This window comes from Hirundo rustica, chromosome 17 (genome assembly GCF_015227805.2).
Source record: "Hirundo rustica isolate bHirRus1 chromosome 17, bHirRus1.pri.v3, whole genome shotgun sequence".
NCBI lineage: Eukaryota > Metazoa > Chordata > Aves > Passeriformes > Hirundinidae > Hirundo > Hirundo rustica.
The window spans coordinates 8,856,136-8,876,484 of NC_053466.1; the positions used below are offsets into that span (position 1 = coordinate 8,856,136).

At 41.6% G+C, this 20,349-nt stretch overlaps 1 protein-coding gene across 3 annotated transcripts in view; it reads left to right on the forward strand.

The window, feature by feature from the left end:
* MED13L (mediator complex subunit 13L) overlaps positions 1-20,349 on the forward strand; it is a 168,797-nt gene that overhangs the window by 77,689 nt on the left and 70,759 nt on the right. For 2 of the 3 annotated variants that reach the window (XM_040080439.1, XM_040080440.2), the window contains 2 exons: positions 8,470-8,554; positions 12,841-12,924. In XM_040080439.1, coding sequence (XP_039936373.1) covers positions 8,470-8,554; positions 12,841-12,924 — 169 coding nt within the window. Of the gene's footprint in view, positions 1-8,212; positions 8,348-8,469; positions 8,555-12,840; positions 12,925-20,349 lie in introns of those variants that run through there. The other variant, XM_040080442.2, reaches the window with a different exon arrangement.

Consider the following 20,349-nt stretch of genomic DNA (forward strand, 5'->3'; position numbering starts at 1 on the left):
CAGTCACCGCGGCCCATGGCGGTCACTGCGGCCCATGGCGGTCACCGTGGCCCATGGCGGTCACCGTGGCCCATGGCGGTCACCGCGGCCCATGGCGGTCACTGCGGCCCATGGCGGTCACTGCGGCCATGGCAGTCACTGCGGCCGCAGCAGTCACTGCGGCCCATGGCGGTCACCGTGGCCCATGGCGGTCACCGCGGCCCATGGCGGTCACTGCAGCCCATGGCGGTCACTGCGGCCCATGGCGGTCACCGTGGCCCATGGCGGTCACTGCGGCCCATGGCGGTCACTGCGGCCCATGGCGGTCACTGCGGCCCATGGCGGTCACCGCGGCCCATGGCAGTTACTGTGGCCATGGCGGTCACTGCAGCCCATGGCGGTCACTGCGGCCGCAGCAGTCACTGCGGCCCATGGCGGTCACCGCGGCCGCAGCAGTCACTGCGGCCCATGGCGGTCACTGCAGCCCATGGCAGTCACTGCGGCCCATGGCGGTCACCGCGGCCCATGGCAGTTACTGTGGCCATGGCGGTCACTGCGGCCCATGGCGGTCACCGCGGCCCATGGCGGTCACCGCGGCCCATGGCGGTCACCGCGGCCATGGTGGTCACTGCGGCCACAGCAGTCACTGCGGCCACAGCAGTCACTGCGGCCCATGGCGGTCACCGCGGCCATGGCGGTCACTGCAGCCCATGGCAGTCACTGCGGCCCATGGCGGTCACCGCGGCCCATGGCAGTTACTGTGGCCATGGCGGTCACTGCAGCCCATGGCGGTCACCGCGGCCCATGGCGGTCACCGCGGCCATGGCGGTCACTGCGGCCACAGCAGTCACTGCGGCCCATGGCGGTCACCGCGGCCCATGGCGGTCACTGCGGCCCATGGCGGTTACTGTGGCCATGGCAGTCACTGCGGCCCATGGCGGTCACTGCGGCCCATGGCAGTCACCGCGGCCCGTGGCGGTCACCGTGGCCCATGGCAGGCACTCGTGTACCCGTCCTCTTGGCCGTGGGAAGCTCCTGCCATGCCGCCACAGCTCCCTGTGGATGTGGGGATGGATCAGCGGCAGGGGCGGCCAGAGGGCGGGGTGGGATTGGGACTGGGAATGAGGAGGGACAGGATTGCAGTCCGAGTGGAATCGCCCGTCTGGAGCCGTGTGGAAGGGCAGGGGGAACTCAGCCCGGTGCTGCTCTCCGGAGTGAGCTGTGCTCCAGCAGTGACGTCCCGCATACTTGGGAAGTGAGGGAAGACTCCGGGTTCCTTTCTCTTTCCAAGTGGGGATTAATAGGGACGGCATTTTTCCTGAGAACAAGCCCCGTCTTACTCGGGGATGGCTGAAGTCGCTCCAATTTCTCCGGAGAGACTCGCTGCCCTCGCACATTCCGTTACCTCCAGCAGAGCGCTGGGAACAGGGAATGCAGTCAGTGTCCCTCCCATCAGTGCTAGTTAACACCAGTTGTGTTAGGAAAGAAAAAATACAAGTCCTCCTCATCGCATTGATGGTGCTGAGGAACGTCTCCCTGCTGCACATCCTCTGCAGGAATTCCATATTCTTTGAACCTGGGGAGATCAAAAGGCAGAAGTGGGGGATGGAGCTGATATATGGAATTGAGGGTCACGCTGTCTGCAAGGCCCAGATGGTCACTGGGAAATGGAAATGAAGAAAACTTGGAAGATTTGGAAGGGGAAAGAAGAGAGCAGATCAAGTTTGGAGAGTACAGATTGTTTCTGGGATTAGGAAAGCACAGTATACTTTTGAAAATTGTACTTTTCTTCTAAATTTTTTGGGTTGCTTTTATGGTCTTCTGACAGACTACCTTTAATGTCTTTATTCCAAAGAGTTGAAGATGTAATGGAAAATGAAAAGTTCAGAAATGTGAGAGGAAATTCTAGAAACTCCCAGGAGTACAGTTAAGAAAATACTTCTTTTGTACTGGTATCCTTAGCCTGGAATATTTTAGGAAATTATGGTGAGAATCTCCCCAAACCTTTAGTGCCTTTTCACAATGGACAGGCTATGCTTTTCATTTATAGGAAATACCTCTGCAAAGAAATATAAAGTGGCTTGGAAATAAGACTGCTTAGCACAAACACATGGTGGGACAAATGAAGCAGCATAAATCAGGGATTGGTGGGATTTTCTGGCATGTGAGAGCAGGTTTCCCATTGCATACAACTTCCTGCTTTGCTTTGGGAAACTATAAACCACATAAAATTGTGTCTTATTTCTGTTGCTTTTACTCTTTCTGGTGATTATAGAAAGCATTCAAAACAAAAACCACACGGCAAATCCATGGTTTGATTTGGAATCTGCCCTGTCTCGGGAGTGAGCAGCTCAGCGCTCTGTGCAGCTCATCTGCATTCCTACAGAGAGAGCAGACTCGAGCTGTAACTGCACTGAAATGCTCGTTCTGATTTCATAGATAATAATTTTGGTTAACCAAGCTGCTGAGAAACCGTCCCCTTGAAGATCTGGCTGTGGTGTGCTCCGGTGAAAGGCAGGAAAGGCTGTGCGGGTGCACAGGAATGTGAGTGTGTGGGCCAGGGAGAGGATGTAACATTTAATGTGTATTTTATAAAAAACAACTCTGTACCTACCAGGATTGAGGAAGCGATAAAAGTATTACTTTAAGTAGTGCTAACACAATCTAAGTGCAGATAGTTACCTACCATCTGTTTTTCAATAAATAGCTATTATGCTAATTTCTGTTTCAATGCACAACAATTAAAGCCTCGGAGTATTCCTGTGATATTCAACAGCTGTTGCCTTTGAAGGTTTTATTTATCCTTCTGAAGTGCAACAATTTTAGTTTCATAGTCAACTCTGCTTGCAAGTGTTGGTTTTTATATCGAAAATTGTGGTGCACTGAGATGCAAACTCGGGTCGTGCCTGAGCAGCAATCTCCAGGCATGGTCTCCATTAATACTTTGATTTTCCTGGAAGCCGTTAAGGATACCTTGGGAGGATGTGGATTGGAAATGCTTCTGTGCATGTCCAGTGAATATTCTCTGTGTTTGGAAATAGAACACAAATGAATCATTCTGGGGAGCATTTGCACTGTTTTGGCTCATTTTGTGATGAGCTGACTTGGGGAAGGGAGCCAAGATGGATTCTCAGGCCTGTACGAGTGAGCAGCACAATTTCCCTACGATCATAACCAGCACAAGGAAATTAGATCTCTAAGTGGGTTGAATCTGATTTAGTAATAAGTCAATTTAATCACTAATGACTTCAAACGCAGATTTTACAAGGTGATCAATGGCAGTACAGCAATGATCGATCAATGGTGTTGTCTTTAATTGGATTTTTATGGGTATAATATAGTTTTTCAGAATTAATGTACCATTGCATTGTGTTGTTATTCTCTTAACTCAATTTTTTAGGAGAAATGATGCTTCAAAATGCTCGTTGGTTTATGAAATACTGTTCTAAGGGCACGTTAACAAAAATACAGATGAAAAATTAAATGCTTGCTTTTAGTAATTTTATGTCTGATTTTGTTGGAGTTGTTTAGCCATGTGCTCTTAAAACATGGAAAAAACACCACATCCTTCACATTTCATGGCAACAAGAAGGCAAAATATCAAAGGCTAGGAAGGAGCATGTGCTGCTCTGAATGAGAATCTTAAGGACCTGAGTAAGTCCCCGTCCTCAGCAGTTTGACATAGTAATCTTCCCTGGAAGTAATCTCCTTGTCCCATGTGTCCTGCTTTAATCTATCAGTATTTCTGCAGTGTGCAGCAAGAAATTGATTTTCAGTAATTTTAATGGCTGAATAACTGGTGCTGTCCCAGAGTGTTTTTTCATATTTGCAGTGGCCAATGTGGTAACTGAGGGCAGTGTTCTGGATAATGGGTTTCATTAGCTCTGATGCCTGAGGTAAAAAAGCAGTAGGTGGGAATAAAGCCTTGTTTTTGATGTCTAGACGTTCATTTCAGCTGTTGCTGCAATATGATACATTAAAAGGAAATATGTAACATAGCTCTGAGGAAATATGTATTCTTTGAAACTAATTCTACTTTTAAACTGCACAAGGCAGTGTGACCTGAATTATTAAAATGTGGGTAGCTGGATTTCTTAAAGGTATAACTGTCTCTGCAGCGCCGACACAGCCTCGACTTGCCTCCTCTCCTTCCTTCCTATATTTCTTTTAAGTAAAATATGTCAGTTTGGCCACTGAAGCAGAACAGAGATCTTATTATCTTTCCAGTATCTCTGCTGGGAGACCTAAAATTATTGAAGTATTTGCTTTGATATTTTGCTGTGACTTCTCTCCTTGAAATTTTTATAATAGATCTTTTTTTTTTTTGAGAACATGGCTGGCTTCATAAAAATCGTTGGACACTTTGAAGACCTTAATATTTCTGACTTGAAAATAAAAAAGATCCCAAGCCAACTAAGCTGCTCATTAATGTATGTTTAAATTATAAATTTCCTGTGTAAGCCTAAATTATTGTAGTTGCCTTTCATTCTTTTAACATCTGATCTGCAAGAATAAACATAAAAATCAGCACAAACGTTTTATTCATTTTTTGAACCTACAAGAAAAATCATAACAAACGCCTAAAAAACTTTATATATGAAGGCTGTTGACTAATTCCCATTCTGTTTGAACACCAGCAGTGAGATTAACACCTCCACTGTAATCCGTTACAAGTGTCAGATACACGTTTTTCTTGTTTTGGATTTTCTGCTATTCTTGATAAATTTATTTTTCTGAGAATTCTGATTTTTAGAGACAGTATATTAATAGACTTAGTGGTTTATTTTGGGAGATGATTTCATATAAAAAAAACCCCAAAACATAACTAGAGGAAAGCAGTTGCTTCTTTTGGTGAGAAATGATGAGGTGAGGTTCTCCCTCTCTTGTGGGGCAGTGAGAAGGGGATGAGCTGCCTGTTAAAGCAAACACTTCTCCCAGGTGTCATCCTTCTCCAGAGTGTACAGAGGCTTGGATAGGGTCATTAACATATACAGAAATATATGTATATATACACAGAGCTATAGCTACGTGTGTGCATAAACCTGTCCCAGCGCAGGAGCAGTCACCTGACAGATCACTCTGGGGAGAAGGAGCCTGGGCTCCTGGAGGTCACCCAGCCTGACACCTGCCCAGGGTGGGACTGCTGCACACAGGGATCACATTAGCCAAGCCTTTGTCTCCCCATGGCCCAGCAAGCAGTGACCCACAGTTTGTCCCCTCTGCTCTGCTGCCTCTCCAAACTTTTGTCCTCTGCTCTGATTCCGTGGAGGAAAATGTCGTTTGTGCTCTGTTGAGCTTTCACTAAAACATTACATCTGTCCTTGATTGTGCCCCTAAAAGTTCTCTGTTTTGGAAGATGCCTTTCCTAGCTGTTGTTCAGTGTTGCATTTGTTGAGTCTAAAGAGAAATATTTCAGCTGAAGTACCAGAATTGCTTCCAGGACGGGCCACAGGTATTGCCATGTTTTGGAACCTGCTCAGCACCTGTGTTCTGCTGGCTGTGCCTGGAAATGCTATCAGGAGCATGGGAAAGCAAAGTGGGGCTGGAGTTGAACATTTTGAGTGTTAAAAGCATTAGGAATCATCATGTAGACCGAGACTATTTCCTGGGCTTCAATTTGCTATAAGGAATTTGAAATACTCTTCGAAATCTAAAATCTAGTTAAATTATAAGTGTCAGGAACTTTTGAATTTACAGGGATAGTCTAATTTTTAGTGTTTTGCCAGGCTTTTTTATTGGTCACCATATGTATCCTGAAGTTGTAACTTGCTCCAGTCATTTCAACACTTTTCTTGTGGAGTCTGGATCAGGAAGCCAAAGAGGAGAGAGGAAGTGAAATGCAGTGCTTCTAATATTTCCTCCTCATTTTTATGGCATCAGACATATGTACATGTTCTTAATTGTAAGATGTACTTTTTTAGTAGGATAAAGAAGCATTAGAGATAATTACAGTAAGTATAGTGCTTTAATATATCTGGGAATTAGAGGCATTATTTATTATAGGAAAACGGTTATGGCAATGTCTTATGATATACTTAGAGTTAAATTTAATAGGGAAGTAATTTTATTTCCATTTCCTACATAATTTATGTGACTTCTGTGTACTAAGACAGGCAGTTTGGAAAATTAGAATATTGAGGGTTGATGCCACACCAGATTTTCCCCTTTTCCCTGTCCCACTCCATTGCTGCTCTTGTGCCAGTCTGATCTCATGGTACACTTGACCCTCAGGACTTGGCTGCAAGCTTAACATTGCTCTTCCTAGGATTTTGGACACCTTCCTCCCAGCCATTCCCTCTGCTGAGTGCAGGACAGCCATGGATGCAGCTGTGGTGGTGGGTAGGGAGGGAGAGTGCTGCCAGTTTCCATTCCCTCATCCAATCCCTCCTGCTGGGAGTGTAGTGCTTTCATGTCTGGGATTGTGGAGGAATAATGGGCTGGAGTAGCCCAGGGAAACTGAACAGGGAAAAAGAATACAGGTCATATCCAGACACAAAACAATTCTGGTTTAAAATTATCCCAACTCTACAGAATATTCCATTCAATGGTGTAAAGCAGTGTGATCTGATCTTAATTCTTCTGAAATAGTGAAATTATACTTGCAGAAAATAGTTCTGAGAGATGATACAAGCTGTGACAGGGTCCCATTGGTCTGCTGTGTATACCTGGGAGTAGGTAGGGAGTTAGAACTGAGAACTTCAGAACTGGTGGTGGGAACTTTCCTGTAAAATCATAGATTTGATCCTTGTCTCCCCTATTTTGCATGAAGTTCCTAAGCTGGGGCAATACTGGCAGTACAGCCTACGATAGTGTGAAACTGAGTAAGAACTCACTGCTTTGTAAGGGTGAATTTATTTTGACTTTTACAGGTTCTGTCAAAAGTTTGATTTTTGAATTTAAATACTGCATTTTCATGCAGGTGTGATCTCACAGTGAAACTAATCTGTAGCTTTTCATATGTTTGAGGATTATGTAATTTTTAAGCGCAAGACTGTACCTGCCTTGCAGCTTCAGGGGCTTCAGCAGTTCTGAGCTGTTGAGAATTTATACATCAATAGTCCTCACCATGCACGGGCTTCTGAGTTCTTAAGCACAGTGTTTTACCCATGAAAGCCGAGGCCACGCGGAGTTCTGTGCGGTAAAAAGCCATGGCCCATTACATCCTCGGTGTACGGGAGGGCTTGCAAGCATTAAAGGGCCTGCAGTGGTTTTGTGGAAAAGCTCCTTGGCTGCTGCTTGTGCCCCGGGGCACAGGTCTGTGTCTCCGTTCTCACAGGCAAATCCTGTGCTGGCCGATAAGGTGATTTAGGTACTAAAACCTGGCTTTTCCATTCTGCACGAAGGGGGAGGCTCTGTTACCGACATTAGCGTATCGCAACACTGCACATGCAAAAAATGTGTCTGAGTGTGTGAGTTACAGCTCCCGGAGAAGCAGCAGACAGTGGCTCGAGGCTTTGAAGGCTGCTGGCAATATTACCATTTTCCATGGAGCTCTAACGCCTCAGAAGCTTGCCTTTAAACATGGTTGTAAACTATACTGAGATAATCATCTCTGTGCGATAGATGCGCTGCTGGGAGGTCTTGTCCTGCAAATTGGCCAGGGAGGGGTGTGAAGTATTCAGTGCTTAACGTGCAGTACAATTTTATGCTTGCACTTTTAAAGAACTGCCGACTAGTCCTGTAAAATTGAAGTGACAGGACTCAGACAATTAACGAATTCTTACTCCTTGAAAAAAGTTGTTTTATCATCTGTTTTCACTCTGCGTCTTCTGGCTGAGTAAGATTTAGAATCCGGTACAGGCATACCAGAAATAGTGCTACTCCTGGTAGTTTTAGCACCCAAAAGCCATGAGTAAGGCCAACAGATATTTCTGAGGTTTGTCTGTCCTTCAGGTGACTAATTCAGGCTGCACTCTACTATGAGAAATAATTAGACTTACTTTTTTAAACTCTAAAATCTCTGCAGTTCGGTACTGAGTGTACAGTTTTTATTTTGGCATAAAATCTGCTGCGTATTGCTAAAACTGCAATAGCTGAAGTCAGTACAGTGGAGGAATTGCACTTGAGTGTGACTGCGAGAGGTTCAGGGGAGTTGTTTCATGTTGGTTCAGTTATGTAAATTGACTTTACACCTTTAATGATTCGCTTTGTTTCTTGATTGTCGGCATCTGTGGTTAAGTTTTAAAGGATCTCTCAGCAGTGGTGGCAAAGAATGATCGTGCATTCCTCACCCCTGGACTGAATGCTACAAACAAATGGATTTGCTTTTATGCTTTTGTGTTAGTTTTTTTTCGTTTTTTTTTTTTTTTTTTTAATTCAAAGGCTTCGTCTTCGGCAAGTAAAGATTAAAGCTGCTTGGGTGATATAGGTAATAGTTGAAATAGTTTAATGAAACGTGCTACTTTGAAAAATGAAGCTGTTGAAGATGTGTTTTGGATAAATGTTTGTATTTCCCTATTCTAAGCATGTTGACATTTTGTGTTTTTGTAGTGGTGGAAGAAGGATTCTGGGAGAATGGACTTTCCTATGAGTGTAGGACCCTGCTCTTCAAAGCAATTCATAATCTTCTGGAAAGGTAAGAACAACTCTAGTGCTCTCAAATATTTCATTTTGATACTTAAAATCATACAGGATACCTATAGAGCAATTATATTATTATGGACCTTAAACTACTTTTTTTTTAGAGTTAGACCTTGAATCCTAACGAACAGGATCGAGATGGGTCTCTTTAAGTCATTGACTTTGGTAATTTATCATAAAATGCTGTGCAAACTAATTAAACACTCATACAAACAATAACGTTGATACATATTTCTGCTCGGATTTTTGCTAAGGGGCTGTTTTAAAAGCCAAAAAAAGGGAAGTTTTCACCTTCTGGAAGTGTTTAGAGAGTGTAATTTTATCTGACCTTCAGTGCCTTGATGAGGTTAAATGATACATATCTTAAAAGATCTTAACTCTCTTCTGTCGATTATCCTGGTTACATATATGTTAAAATTTGACTACATTTGTGCACAATATTCAGGGTGAAGCTTAACAGTTCCTGGCTTGGATGAGCTATATATATTATATACATACATACATACATATATATGTATGAATATATGACTTGACTGCAGATTTAGTCTGGGATTAGTTAATACACTTATGCCTTTTTCTTCCTAATCCAACTATCAATTTTTAAGATTATTGAAGATTATTTTGTTCTTAATCCCAGTGGGACATGACATCTTGGGCTATATAATTTTATTCTTTCTGTTTCTGCAGTTCTTCAGGTCATCATCACCTTCCTGTATTACATCCTAGTTCTTACAAATTTGGATATTTTCCATTAATTATTAAATGTCATTAGACTATTCCCACTTTCTTTGAGGATAAACAACAACAACAACAAAATAGAATGCACCTTTGTGTTGCAGTAATTTTGTAGAATGCAACCTTGGATATTTTTTCTTTCAGAAAATAAGCAAATGGAAAACACTTTCATCTTGTCTCATTTAGTGTCCTGTTTGCTTTGATGTAGATTTACTGGTAATGAGGTTTGCATTATGTTCCTGAGGCTGTGTTTCCATGTGGTGACCGAGTTACCTGTGTGCATATTTGCAGGTGCAAGGACTAGTTGTTGTAGTCTCTGTTTTGTATAGCATCAGTCTCTTTAGGGAATTTTTATAAAAGTTGTAGGCTACTTGGAATGAATAAAAGTTTAAAAATTAATTCCAAGTCTAGAATATTCATTAGTTCTTTTGTAGCTTTATAGTATAAAAGGGAAAATTAATTTGATATGTGTTTATTAATCTGTGGTACGCAGCCAGCTGTCTTTTAAGTGTAAAGTGGCTAATTTCATTCTTTGGACCTCTTTAAACTTGTGAATTTTATTTTATTTTATTTTATTTTAATATAACTTAATTGAAATCAGTTGGCAGAGTCAGCAGAACTGTTCTGTCCAGCTGTGATTGGAAAGTCTCTTTCTTCCAGCAGTAGTTGGTGAATACACCTCAGGTGTTTGCTGAGGGCCTCAGTTCATGTCCTGATAAACTGAAAAAAATTAATGTCATGATAAGCTGATATGATTCATGTTGTGATGAGAATATTAATGTTATGATAAGTTGATACAACTTCTGCTGCAGCCCCCGCCTTGGACATGAGCATTTTCTCACTGCTCTTACATTTTTATTAGTTTTTTACACAATTTTTACAGTTTCATAGTTTAATTTACTTCGAGTTAATCACTTTTTATCTATTTTTTCCCCTGCCATACCAAATCTGAATGTAACATCATAATTACTTCATTTAAAGTATTAGCAACATGTGTGCAGGCTTTATTAAATAGCAGTTTAAACTTTAAAGCCCTATTTTACCCGGTGTTTAGGAAGAGCCCTATTAATAAAGCAGAAGGCTCGAATCCATTTCTGGCCCATCAGTGCCGGGGGTTGCGTTTTTTTGGGGTTTATTTCGTGTTTATTTTGCCGGAGGCTGAGGGGGCTCGGCCGCGGCGGGAAGGAAATGGCGGGAGGAGGAGCCGTGTGGGGGGAGCGGCCCTCATGGAGGAGCCCGAGGGGGACAACCCGGGGCAAGGAGGCAGCAGTAGCGTCTGCTTTTACCTAACACAGGCAAAGGCACAACTGATTGTGGATTTTTTGATTTTTTTTTTTTTTTTTTTTTTTTACCACCCCCCTCTCCCTCCCCGTACCCACACTAATGCACAGTTTATGTTAATTGGCAGTACACAAAACATTACAAGATTTGAGGGATGAGTACTCAGAATACTACGGTGTCGTTTCATAACGGTTGGTGTGCCCTTGGCAGGTCATTTTTTCATGGAAAAATCAGAAATCCGGGAGGTCAGGCGCCAGTGAAGTACTGGAACAGCTGCACTGCTGAGGGAGGGGTCGGCCAGCCCTGAAGAGGGAGAGAAGCCAGGCCCTGAGGGGTGTTTCATGTCCTTATATCATTAAATAACTGCTTTTTATGACCTTTTTTTTTTTCTTTTTTTTAAACACAAGTCCATTATTACAGCTCACTGTGAAAGACTAGTTACCTTTAGTGTTTATCCAGCAAAAATAACCATATTATCGTTAACTGCCCACCTGACTGCATATGAGATCTGCACTGCTGCAGGCATGGTTCTGCTTTTATATGGGATTATTCCTTAAATAACCCATGATTTAGTTTAGCATAGAGGGTTGACTGATTTTTAAGGACAAATCTTCCCATGAAGACTTTTTTTCTAGGAAAGCAGCATTAGTTTGAGGCAGTTAAACCTGCTGTGGTGAGACACAGCGATGTGGTATTGAAGTGTGTGTGATGGGGAGGAATTTATTACATTTTTTTGCTACTACATATTATTTTCTTTAGGGACCTGTGTAAACGTCACAGACTTCCTTTTGTTTGTATAAAACATGCTGGCACTGACAGAGTCTCTGATAGCAAATATTTCCTAGGGAAATAGTTGCTGAAGCTTTTGTTTCCCCCCCCTCTACCAATGTCTTTAGATCTCTGCTGCCTTAGCTTTCATATTCAGTTTAAGATACTGGTTATTCAACTGAAATGGATTATTTTTGCTTTAATTGAAAAAGTGCTGGTAGAATTTTCTTCAGCTTTAACTTCAGAAAATCCTGCCAAGTTTATACAGAAAAATTAGGAGCATATTAGTATTTACCTTGTCAGTCATCCATTTCCTATCTGTGTCTTCTAGGTATGCTTTTGAAGTGTAGATCACACAGCTTTTTTTGAACCTTGCAGAATGTACTTGCCCAGAAAGTTTCATGTGATTTTTAATTTTTTTTCCCTTTGTTTTGGCTAATCCTTAGCAGCTGCTATAGAAATAAACTATTGGAAAACTTAGAAGAGTGGAAAAATCCAGTTCTTTCATCTAAATAAAAAATACTGAATAGATGTGAAATACATGGGCAAGGCTTGCATATTACTTGTAATTGTGTACAAACCACTAGCAACAAATAATCAGTTTTACAGAATTTTGGAAGCATATTATTTACCTTACTGAAAAATATGCCTTAATTATGAATTTCTCTGTGTGGTCCCTTGGGCAGCGTGTTCGAGTACATGTTTAATGTATGAGGCATACTCAGGGTTGGCAAATTTCTCCTGTGATTCATTTGCACAGGTGGACCTAGAAAGGCACTCCCTAACTTGTCCATTTAAATTGGGTATTGATCACTTTGAGTCCTCACTGTTGGGTTGTTTTTTTTTTAAAGAGGGATATGCAGGCTCTAAAAAGAAACTGTGGACTTTCAAAGGGACCACAGAAAATGGAACTTATTGCTCTAATTTTGGCGATGTGGGAGTATATTTGATGGAGTGAGGTTTTCTGACAGAGGAAGCAGTACTCATGTGAGTTTCACCACCTGAAATCATGCTGGGGATCATGTGAAGAGAAAATGGAACCATTGTTAATATTTCCTTAATGCAATTTTCTGTCATTCCTATACTATACCATTTACCAAAAATAAGGGAATGCATATTCTTTATCATCTGAAATCTGAAAGGCTGGATAGAAAAGAATCAGTACTAATGAATGGCCTTTGTTCAAGAAGAGGAATGTGAAAAATAGAACAAGGGATCAGTCAGCAAAAAGAGTAGCACAGAGTGGAAAGGATTGTGGCGAAGGTGAGGGAAAAATGCACCTGTGAAGTTCGACATCAGTGACAATATCATGAAATGGGACAGGGATTTTCTATGACTGATGTGGGAAAACAAAAAGTGGAACCCAAAAACTTCCAACTTTTATTTCAATCTGATTGAAATTCAGCTGCCTAATCCCTCAGAGTCACTGTCTTCAAGGACTCCTTTTAATTACGCTTTAAGATCTAACTAGTAATTGTTGCTGTAATTGTTTTCTAGATGCCTGATGGATAAGAACTTCGTAAGAATTGGGAAATGGTTCATTCGGCCCTATGATAAGGATGAGAAGCCTGTTAATAAAAGGTAAGGAGACCTCTACATGAAGTCCTGCTCCTGTCAGTGTAGTGAATTGTGTGATGGTTAATTGGATGCAGCATTTTGGTGGTAGTTTTCCCACTTTTTTTGCCATGTAACGAGTAAAAACACAGACACCGTGTTCACATCAGTAGTACATAGAAAGCAATTAAGTAAGTTTTCAAGCCTTGTTATGATAATTTAAGATAAGAAGGCGAGGTTGGTATTTATCCATTAGCTCCACAGAAATGTCGCATTTATTAATATCTTTTGAGCAGCATCTGCCTTTTCCTCTCATTATACAACAGAATTGCAGGCAGTTATAACGAATTACTTTAATTTCTGGACATTAAACTCTAACCTGACATTTTAAGCAGTAAAATAAGTAGTCTGTAGATTTCCTGATTTATTTTCTTTAAAGATGCCACCCTCTATACACAGCTTTCCCTGCTCAGGCAGGCTGACAGATCAGACCTATAGGAGTGATTAATGTGCTTCTCCCACAGCAACACAGCCGTGGAACAGGGGTAGCTGGCTCCACTGCTCGCTATTTCCTCTCCGAGCTCTAAAGGTTACAATGTTCTCAGATCTTCTGGTACTTGCATTTATAGTCATCCGCTAAACAACTTCTGTCAAAAATAATCTGAGTTAAGCTGAAACACAGATTTTCTAACGGGAATCATTTTGACAGAACTGGGTTAGGAAGTGACTAAACACGCAGTTATGCTGGGAGATTTGAAGGTAATGAGCAGTGGAGATGAAGTGGGGTGGCAACTTCTTCATCCATCCAGCGTAGCTGCAGTCACACAGCGTCTGATGGCGGGGTGGGGACAGGTGGAAATTATCCTGCACACCAGACCTGTCTTCTCCCTCTCATCGCGATCTCGCTGCAAGCTTTAGCTGCAGAGCTGTTAGAGTGCAATGCTACAAACCATTGGCTTCCTTCTGTAGCAAACTTGGTGCAAATCAAAGTTTGCTTACAAACAGAAATCGGTTTTGAGAGAATTAACTGTGGAATTGTCTCCTTTCTAAAACCAGAAAGTGTTAACGTAGCTTGGAGTTACCTATTTTGTTACTGTTTACTTTGTGGCTGACGCCGTGTGTGTAAGCTTTGATTTCACATCAGTCTAATGGCAAGAAGCCATGGAAAGGTCCAGGTTTTTCCATACCTTCCCCTGTCCTGGTTGTGCGTAGCCGCCTTTCTCCCTTGTGTTTTCTTTGCTGCTTTTCTGATTGTACCAACAACAGCTTAATTTTCTGGAAGATTAATTCCCTTAAGTGACGTAAGTAGGGGTCATTTCCAGTTTCTGGAAAAGAGAGGCAGCTCCTTTCAGCAAAAGCTGTTTGTTTTATCCACGTCACTGCAGCCTGAGTGCTCAGATTAAATGTGCTTGTGAGCCTGTTCCTGGTGTGTATCAATTTAATAAATTAAGCATCTGATACAGTAGATGATGTGTGTCAAAACCAGCAGCAGCGCTGGCGTGGGAGGTAATACCACCTTAGAATTCTGATATTCCTAAGTCCTGTGTCTCATTTACGTGTGTGTGACACCAAATCAACCTGCACAGTGAGGGTTCTGTAGGGGATAATTGCGTTTGTAAACAGAAGTGCATTCTGCACATTAAAAATCCAGCTTGGAAGATGTCACAGAACCTGAGTTCACATTGAACTCTGTGTTTAAAGTATTCCATATATAAACCTGACACTGAGGGTTTTAGGGTTGGAGGGTGCACTCTTGATTTGAAGATGATGTTTGTTGTTCAGTGGGGAGGTATTGGTTTCTCTGTTTATTTTTATAAAGTTCTTGTCACTATAGATCCTTTGGATATGCACCATTTTAAAAGTGTTTATTTAGCAATAATAATTATGCCTAATTAGAAATAGGCTTTATGAAGTTTCAGGTTGTTAATTTTTTTTTGCTATAAATATTACAATAAATTAAATAATCTTCCTGAAAGATTGCAGTAGAGGCTGCAAAAGTGGACAACAGAGGCAGTTGTGGACAGTAGCAACAAGTAGAAAGAGGCTTTGGGCACTAATCTGTCCAGACACCTTTTATTTAATCTTTTAAGCTTTCTTTCTCAGCATAGCACAAAAAGCTATCTTCACAAATTGATTCATGTTAATTCCAGATAAATTCTTTGTGGAGCTCTTGCTCTAAGCAGCAGCTTGTTCTAGATAAAGGAATAAGGAATAGTCACAGGAAAAAGAGGCCAGCTGAAGGTGTTTAGGTATTTTAACATAACATCTGCATAACAAAAGAAATAGTATTTTATAAAATTTTACTTAAAGCCATGGTGTTATATAACGTAATAGAAATAAGTTGCATGTGTGTACAGTGATCAGATTGGAGTCAGGGAACAGGCAATCCCTGTTGAAAACACCTGCTCTGTTCTCCTTGAGTATGGAAAGAAATCTGTATGGATATATCCCGCCTTGAATGGTGGGAACCAGCAGGCGTCTTTCTGCTAAAGAGACAGAACCATCTCTAAAGTCTGCTTTTGTACTTTTTTGCTTGTGGCAGAGTTGCTCATCTCAAGTTTCCAATGTCCAGGGTTATTAATGCCATTTCAGGAATACACTGAGAAGTCCTGGGCTGGGTGTAAATCAACAGGGAAAGGGTTCAGGGGAACAGGGAAAGTCATGGGCTGGCTTTCAAGGAGTAATTCCTTCAGGGCCTGTGGTTTTTGTGAATGGCATTAAATGGGAAGGATGGGAGGGCTGTGATTTCAGAATGAAGTCAAAGATGAAGTGGAGCATTACAGTGGCCTTGACCTACTTATGCTGAGATGAGAGAGGGAGGCCTAAGAACAACAGAGGGCCTGGCCTGCCTTCCCAGGCAGTGCTGGGAACTGAGTGCAGGATGAGCTTTCCTGCTCTTCCAGGAGGAACAGCAGAGGGAGTTCCAGACAGATCCTTGTATGCCTGTGTTTTGTTTTGCTTTCAGTGCAGACCAGATGCTTTTGACAGGAAATTTAGTGCAGAACTTGTGGGTTTCCTTTCCCAAGTATCTTCAGTATTATGTGTCACTTCCTAAATAATTCTACACATTTTATTGTCATCCTACAGCATCCTACAGGGTTCACGCTACTGATGGGAAATGGCAAACTTGATTTTTTTTTTTTCACACAGCTTTCTAAAGGAGATCTGTAGGTTTGGAGTTCACAGAACTTGTCTGATCTGAAGCACTGGTGGTGCCTTTCACTGTATTCTCACAGTCTATGTGTTTTGTTTTTTTTGGTTTTGGAAAGCACCACAATGAAGGGTTAAACAAATTACTAGAAAAAAATATTATGACCATCTTGTGTAAGAATGTTTGCTGATTGTTTTAGTGATTTTTTTCTTAGTGTGTAGGAAATTGAGGAGGGATATCAGTTTGTTTTGAACTGTATGAGCGGCTTAAGTAGTTAAGCTGTTTTTCATTAAATTCAATGTGAAGAACACATGAAAAAATAATTGTTGCTTTTTGTAGCTTAACTAATTTATGGGTCGTCCCCTCTTCCAAAAGCGTGCTGGATATTTTTAGTGTTAAGAAGAAAACTACTGCATCAGTAGAGTATTTTAGAATTAGACTTGTTCCTCTCCTTGTTACTCGTTGAGAAGGCTGACAGGTAGGAATGGGGTTTTTAGGCAGTCCCTGTGCCCTCTGTGAACCAGCATGGAGGGAGCAGTGGGCTTGCAGTCAGACTGCAGGGACACACAGCTCTTGGATTGCAGTTCCCAAACAGGTTTCTGGTTGTCACTGCCCCATACTTGACAACCTCACGTGGTGTGCTGGAACACAGAAATCTCTGAGTTACGAGTGCATGGGTAATACCCATAAATACCCAGAGCATTCCATGTCAGCTCTCCTCCTGTAGACCTAATCCAGGAATTCTTCCCTCTGTAACAGCTAAGTCAATGCACCCACAGCCAGTTTTGGTCAATAGCTGTGTTTACTTCATTGTGAGCATGAAAACGGGGCATTAATCAGTGCCATCAAAACCTGAGCACTGCAGACACTGAAAGCGCTGCTGCCTCTCTCAGATCTTTGAATTCATGGCCTTCAATTTCCTGGGAGTAGCCATAGGACTCATCCAAGGAATACCTGTATCAGTGATACCAGAATTGGCACTGAGCATTGTTGCAAGCTGCATTTGCTCTGTTCCATGTCAGGAACTCCTGCCAGTCAGGTCAGTGTCTTCACATGAGAACATCAGATTTGGGGAGCCCTGGAGAGGGGCTGCCGTGCCAGGAGCAGTTGGGAAGTAGTGGAAGCACCAGAGCACCTTGGCTGAATCCCACACAGAGCTTTGATCCTGGCACAAATAATTTCTTCTGGCAAATGGCACTCAGGTGTTTCATTACATGGTGATATAGTGCAGTAAAAGCACAGTAAAATAAGTTGCTCTATTTAAATTTTTATGGAGATTTGAATTCCTCAGCTGAGAAAAAGTAAATGATTGTGCATGTACGGTTTGCTGTGATGCAGCAAAGAGGGTTTTATTTCCTTGACTTTGAGAAAAAGAAATAAATTATTTTAATTCTACACATTTGTGTACTTGTATTTTAGCCATCTTAAAAAATTCAGCAATGTGATCATATATGTGTCTTGAAAGTGGGGTCTAGTGATGCTATAGTAATATATATGTACAGTATTGCCAACACCATTATAAATGAGGAAAGACTAGGCAGGAAAATAATAAAAATCGATCTGACTTAATTTTAAATAATGTGTTCTTATTCCTGACTTGTCAAAATAAATGTGATAGAAATATGGAGTAATAAGAAATACTGTGTGTTTTCCAATAATTCTTCATAACTCTGTAAAAATAAGCCTTTCTATTTCAGTTTAAGAGGCTTAGTTCCCAGAGAAATATTTTCATATTTTTGAGGTTTAAGTTCTGAAATGTTATGTTCATCTTTGCTGAGTTTCTTCTGAGGATTACTTATGGTTTCAGTAAAACCATACACCAAGTTGGTGTGTTGTATCTGTGGCTGGTGTTACTTTAATTGGTAATCTTGTGTGTGCTAAAGCCGAATTAGCTCTTACTTACTCTGAAATATTGTGTAGTGTACCAAAGGTGATATACTCTGAGTTTGTATTTTAGCAGAAGGAATAGTCCTAAAATAGAGATTTTAAGTGTTTTCATATGCATTTTTCAGGCAAAAGCTGCCAACATATCAAGGTAATATCGAGGTGTTCTTGATATCAAATGCTTACTTTTATACACCTTTCCAAGCAATTTAATATCATTTTATTCAAGTGTATTACTCTAATGCCACTAATAAATATAACATATTTTTGTTTTATAGGCAAAACAGCAAAATATACTAGCATCTTAGGGTTACTTAAGGATAGTATTAAAATGGTTTGGGTAAATGCTGTTCAAACAACACCTTTTTAATAACTAATATCTTTTCTTATATATGCTACCGGTAGTCTTGGATTATTCTGTGTGTTTGTATTTCTGGAAACTTGTACGTAAAATTCTTGATTGAAAATTTTAGCACACTGTGCACGAAAAAGGCATTTTGGACTGAACATCTCAATGTTCACATGCTTTATCACCAAAGTAACCTTCTAGATAAACTATAAATTAAGAGGTGTTCCGTATTCAGTTGTCTTTTTATTTTTTTTTTTTAATTTACTAATGAAAATAATGAACCAGAATTTTCTAAAAGCTGATAAGAACGGTGCTCGAGCTTGCTGTGAAATTTCCATTGCCTGTTTGAAATGTGTGACCCAGTTTGCAGTGGCTGTGCCCAGCTGTGCATCGGGGCGTGGGGCCGGGCTTTGTGTGGCGTCCTTCAGGAATGGAACCGAGCAGCTGGAGCCCTGGGCTGCCGGCCCCAGCCTCAGGGCCTGGCCTTTTCATCTCCTTTCCCGGCTAAAACCATTAAAAACACAGTAGCAAAGCAACCCCAGGCACTGATTCTTCAGATTCCTTGCCCCTTGCCAATCAGGATAAGGTCCTGGGAACAATAGAAGGGCTCCCTGCGTGGGGTCATTGGTGAGATGTCACTGGAGCTGTGCTTCCAGTTTGCTGCACATCCCCACTTCAGCCAATTCAGGTGATGCTGTGCAGTGTCTTACCCTGCTGTTTGCTGAGGGCATGGACCTGAGCCAGCCACCTCAGATATGCTAGGTGTGCTGAGGGCTGTTCAGTCATCTCATAGCTTGTATTTGGTGATACAAGTGAGGTAGAAATTGTTTCTTCGCAAGCGCGCCCTTGTCTTGGTAAGAGGTTCTGTGACTGGAGTGACCTCCTTGTCTGGGTGCAGCATCATCTCAGTGCTGCTGCTGCAGCTGGTGGGGCACGGTGTGTTCAGAGTGCCTGTGTGTCCGTGGCAGCCAGCAGGCAGGTCGGGGTCCCTCCTGTCACACAGGAATTCCCAGTGTGAGGCAGCAGGATCGATAATCACATAATAATCTGGTGTGGCGGGGTCTTGTAAAAGGATCTATGTAAACTCCAGGCATTTGGCTTCTCTTTAGCTTCCAGCACAGGAGACATACTCCTGACCAACATCCACCAGTCTGAAATGAAATGGTAACAGAATTCTCACCCCTTCTGTCCTGAGAAAGAAGAATTCCATGGTGCCCTCTGCTTCGGAAGGCACCCTCTATTCCTGGGCTGCTTTTGATCCAGGACAGACATTCAGGGAGATGTCACAGAGTGTCACAATCTGATTTTTGTGAGGTGCCCAAGACTTTGGATTGCCTTTTCCCTTCTGAAATACTCGGAATTCATCAGTTCTCAGTGTGTGTTTGTAGCTACCACCTCCTTGTAGGATTTTGAGGAAGCCAGGATATCCAGGATATGCGTGTTAAGGTATATGTTTCCATGTGTTTCCTCTTTTACCATCTGGGGGGGTGCTGCTGGCACATACTTTTGTGGATTCTGGTTTATAAGGCGGAAGAGTTGCCTTTGCAGTTTTGAAGTTAAGGATCTTCCTTACTGATTTAATTAATGTAAATGAACAAATATATAAAACTGATCTAGTAATCTTTAACTTCTGGATGCTGTAAAACCTTCTCCTGTAGTTATTTTTTCCGGGCAATGCTTTTTATATATCCAAATATTTATATATGTAAGGTTACTGGAATGCCTGTATATATTCTAAATATTTGAATTATTTAATGTAATTGAGAGAGTATCTTCACACTTTTATAACATTAAAAAATATAGTTATTTAAACGATTGAAATATTTTGCACAAGGAGTATATAAAAGGCAGATAGTTCATGTAAATAAGTTGCTTATTTCTCTGATTCTTTCCTTTTTCATGCCTTAATCTTTTTTGTGTAGTTTAGAAGTGACTGAGTATCTTCATTAAGTCTTTTTGGATACATTTGTGTCAGATACTTGAACTTCAGTAATTATATATGAAGCCTGGCTTAATCAGGACTTGGTGACCAATTAGTGCGGTCCCACTAAAGTTTAAGCTCCTTTTC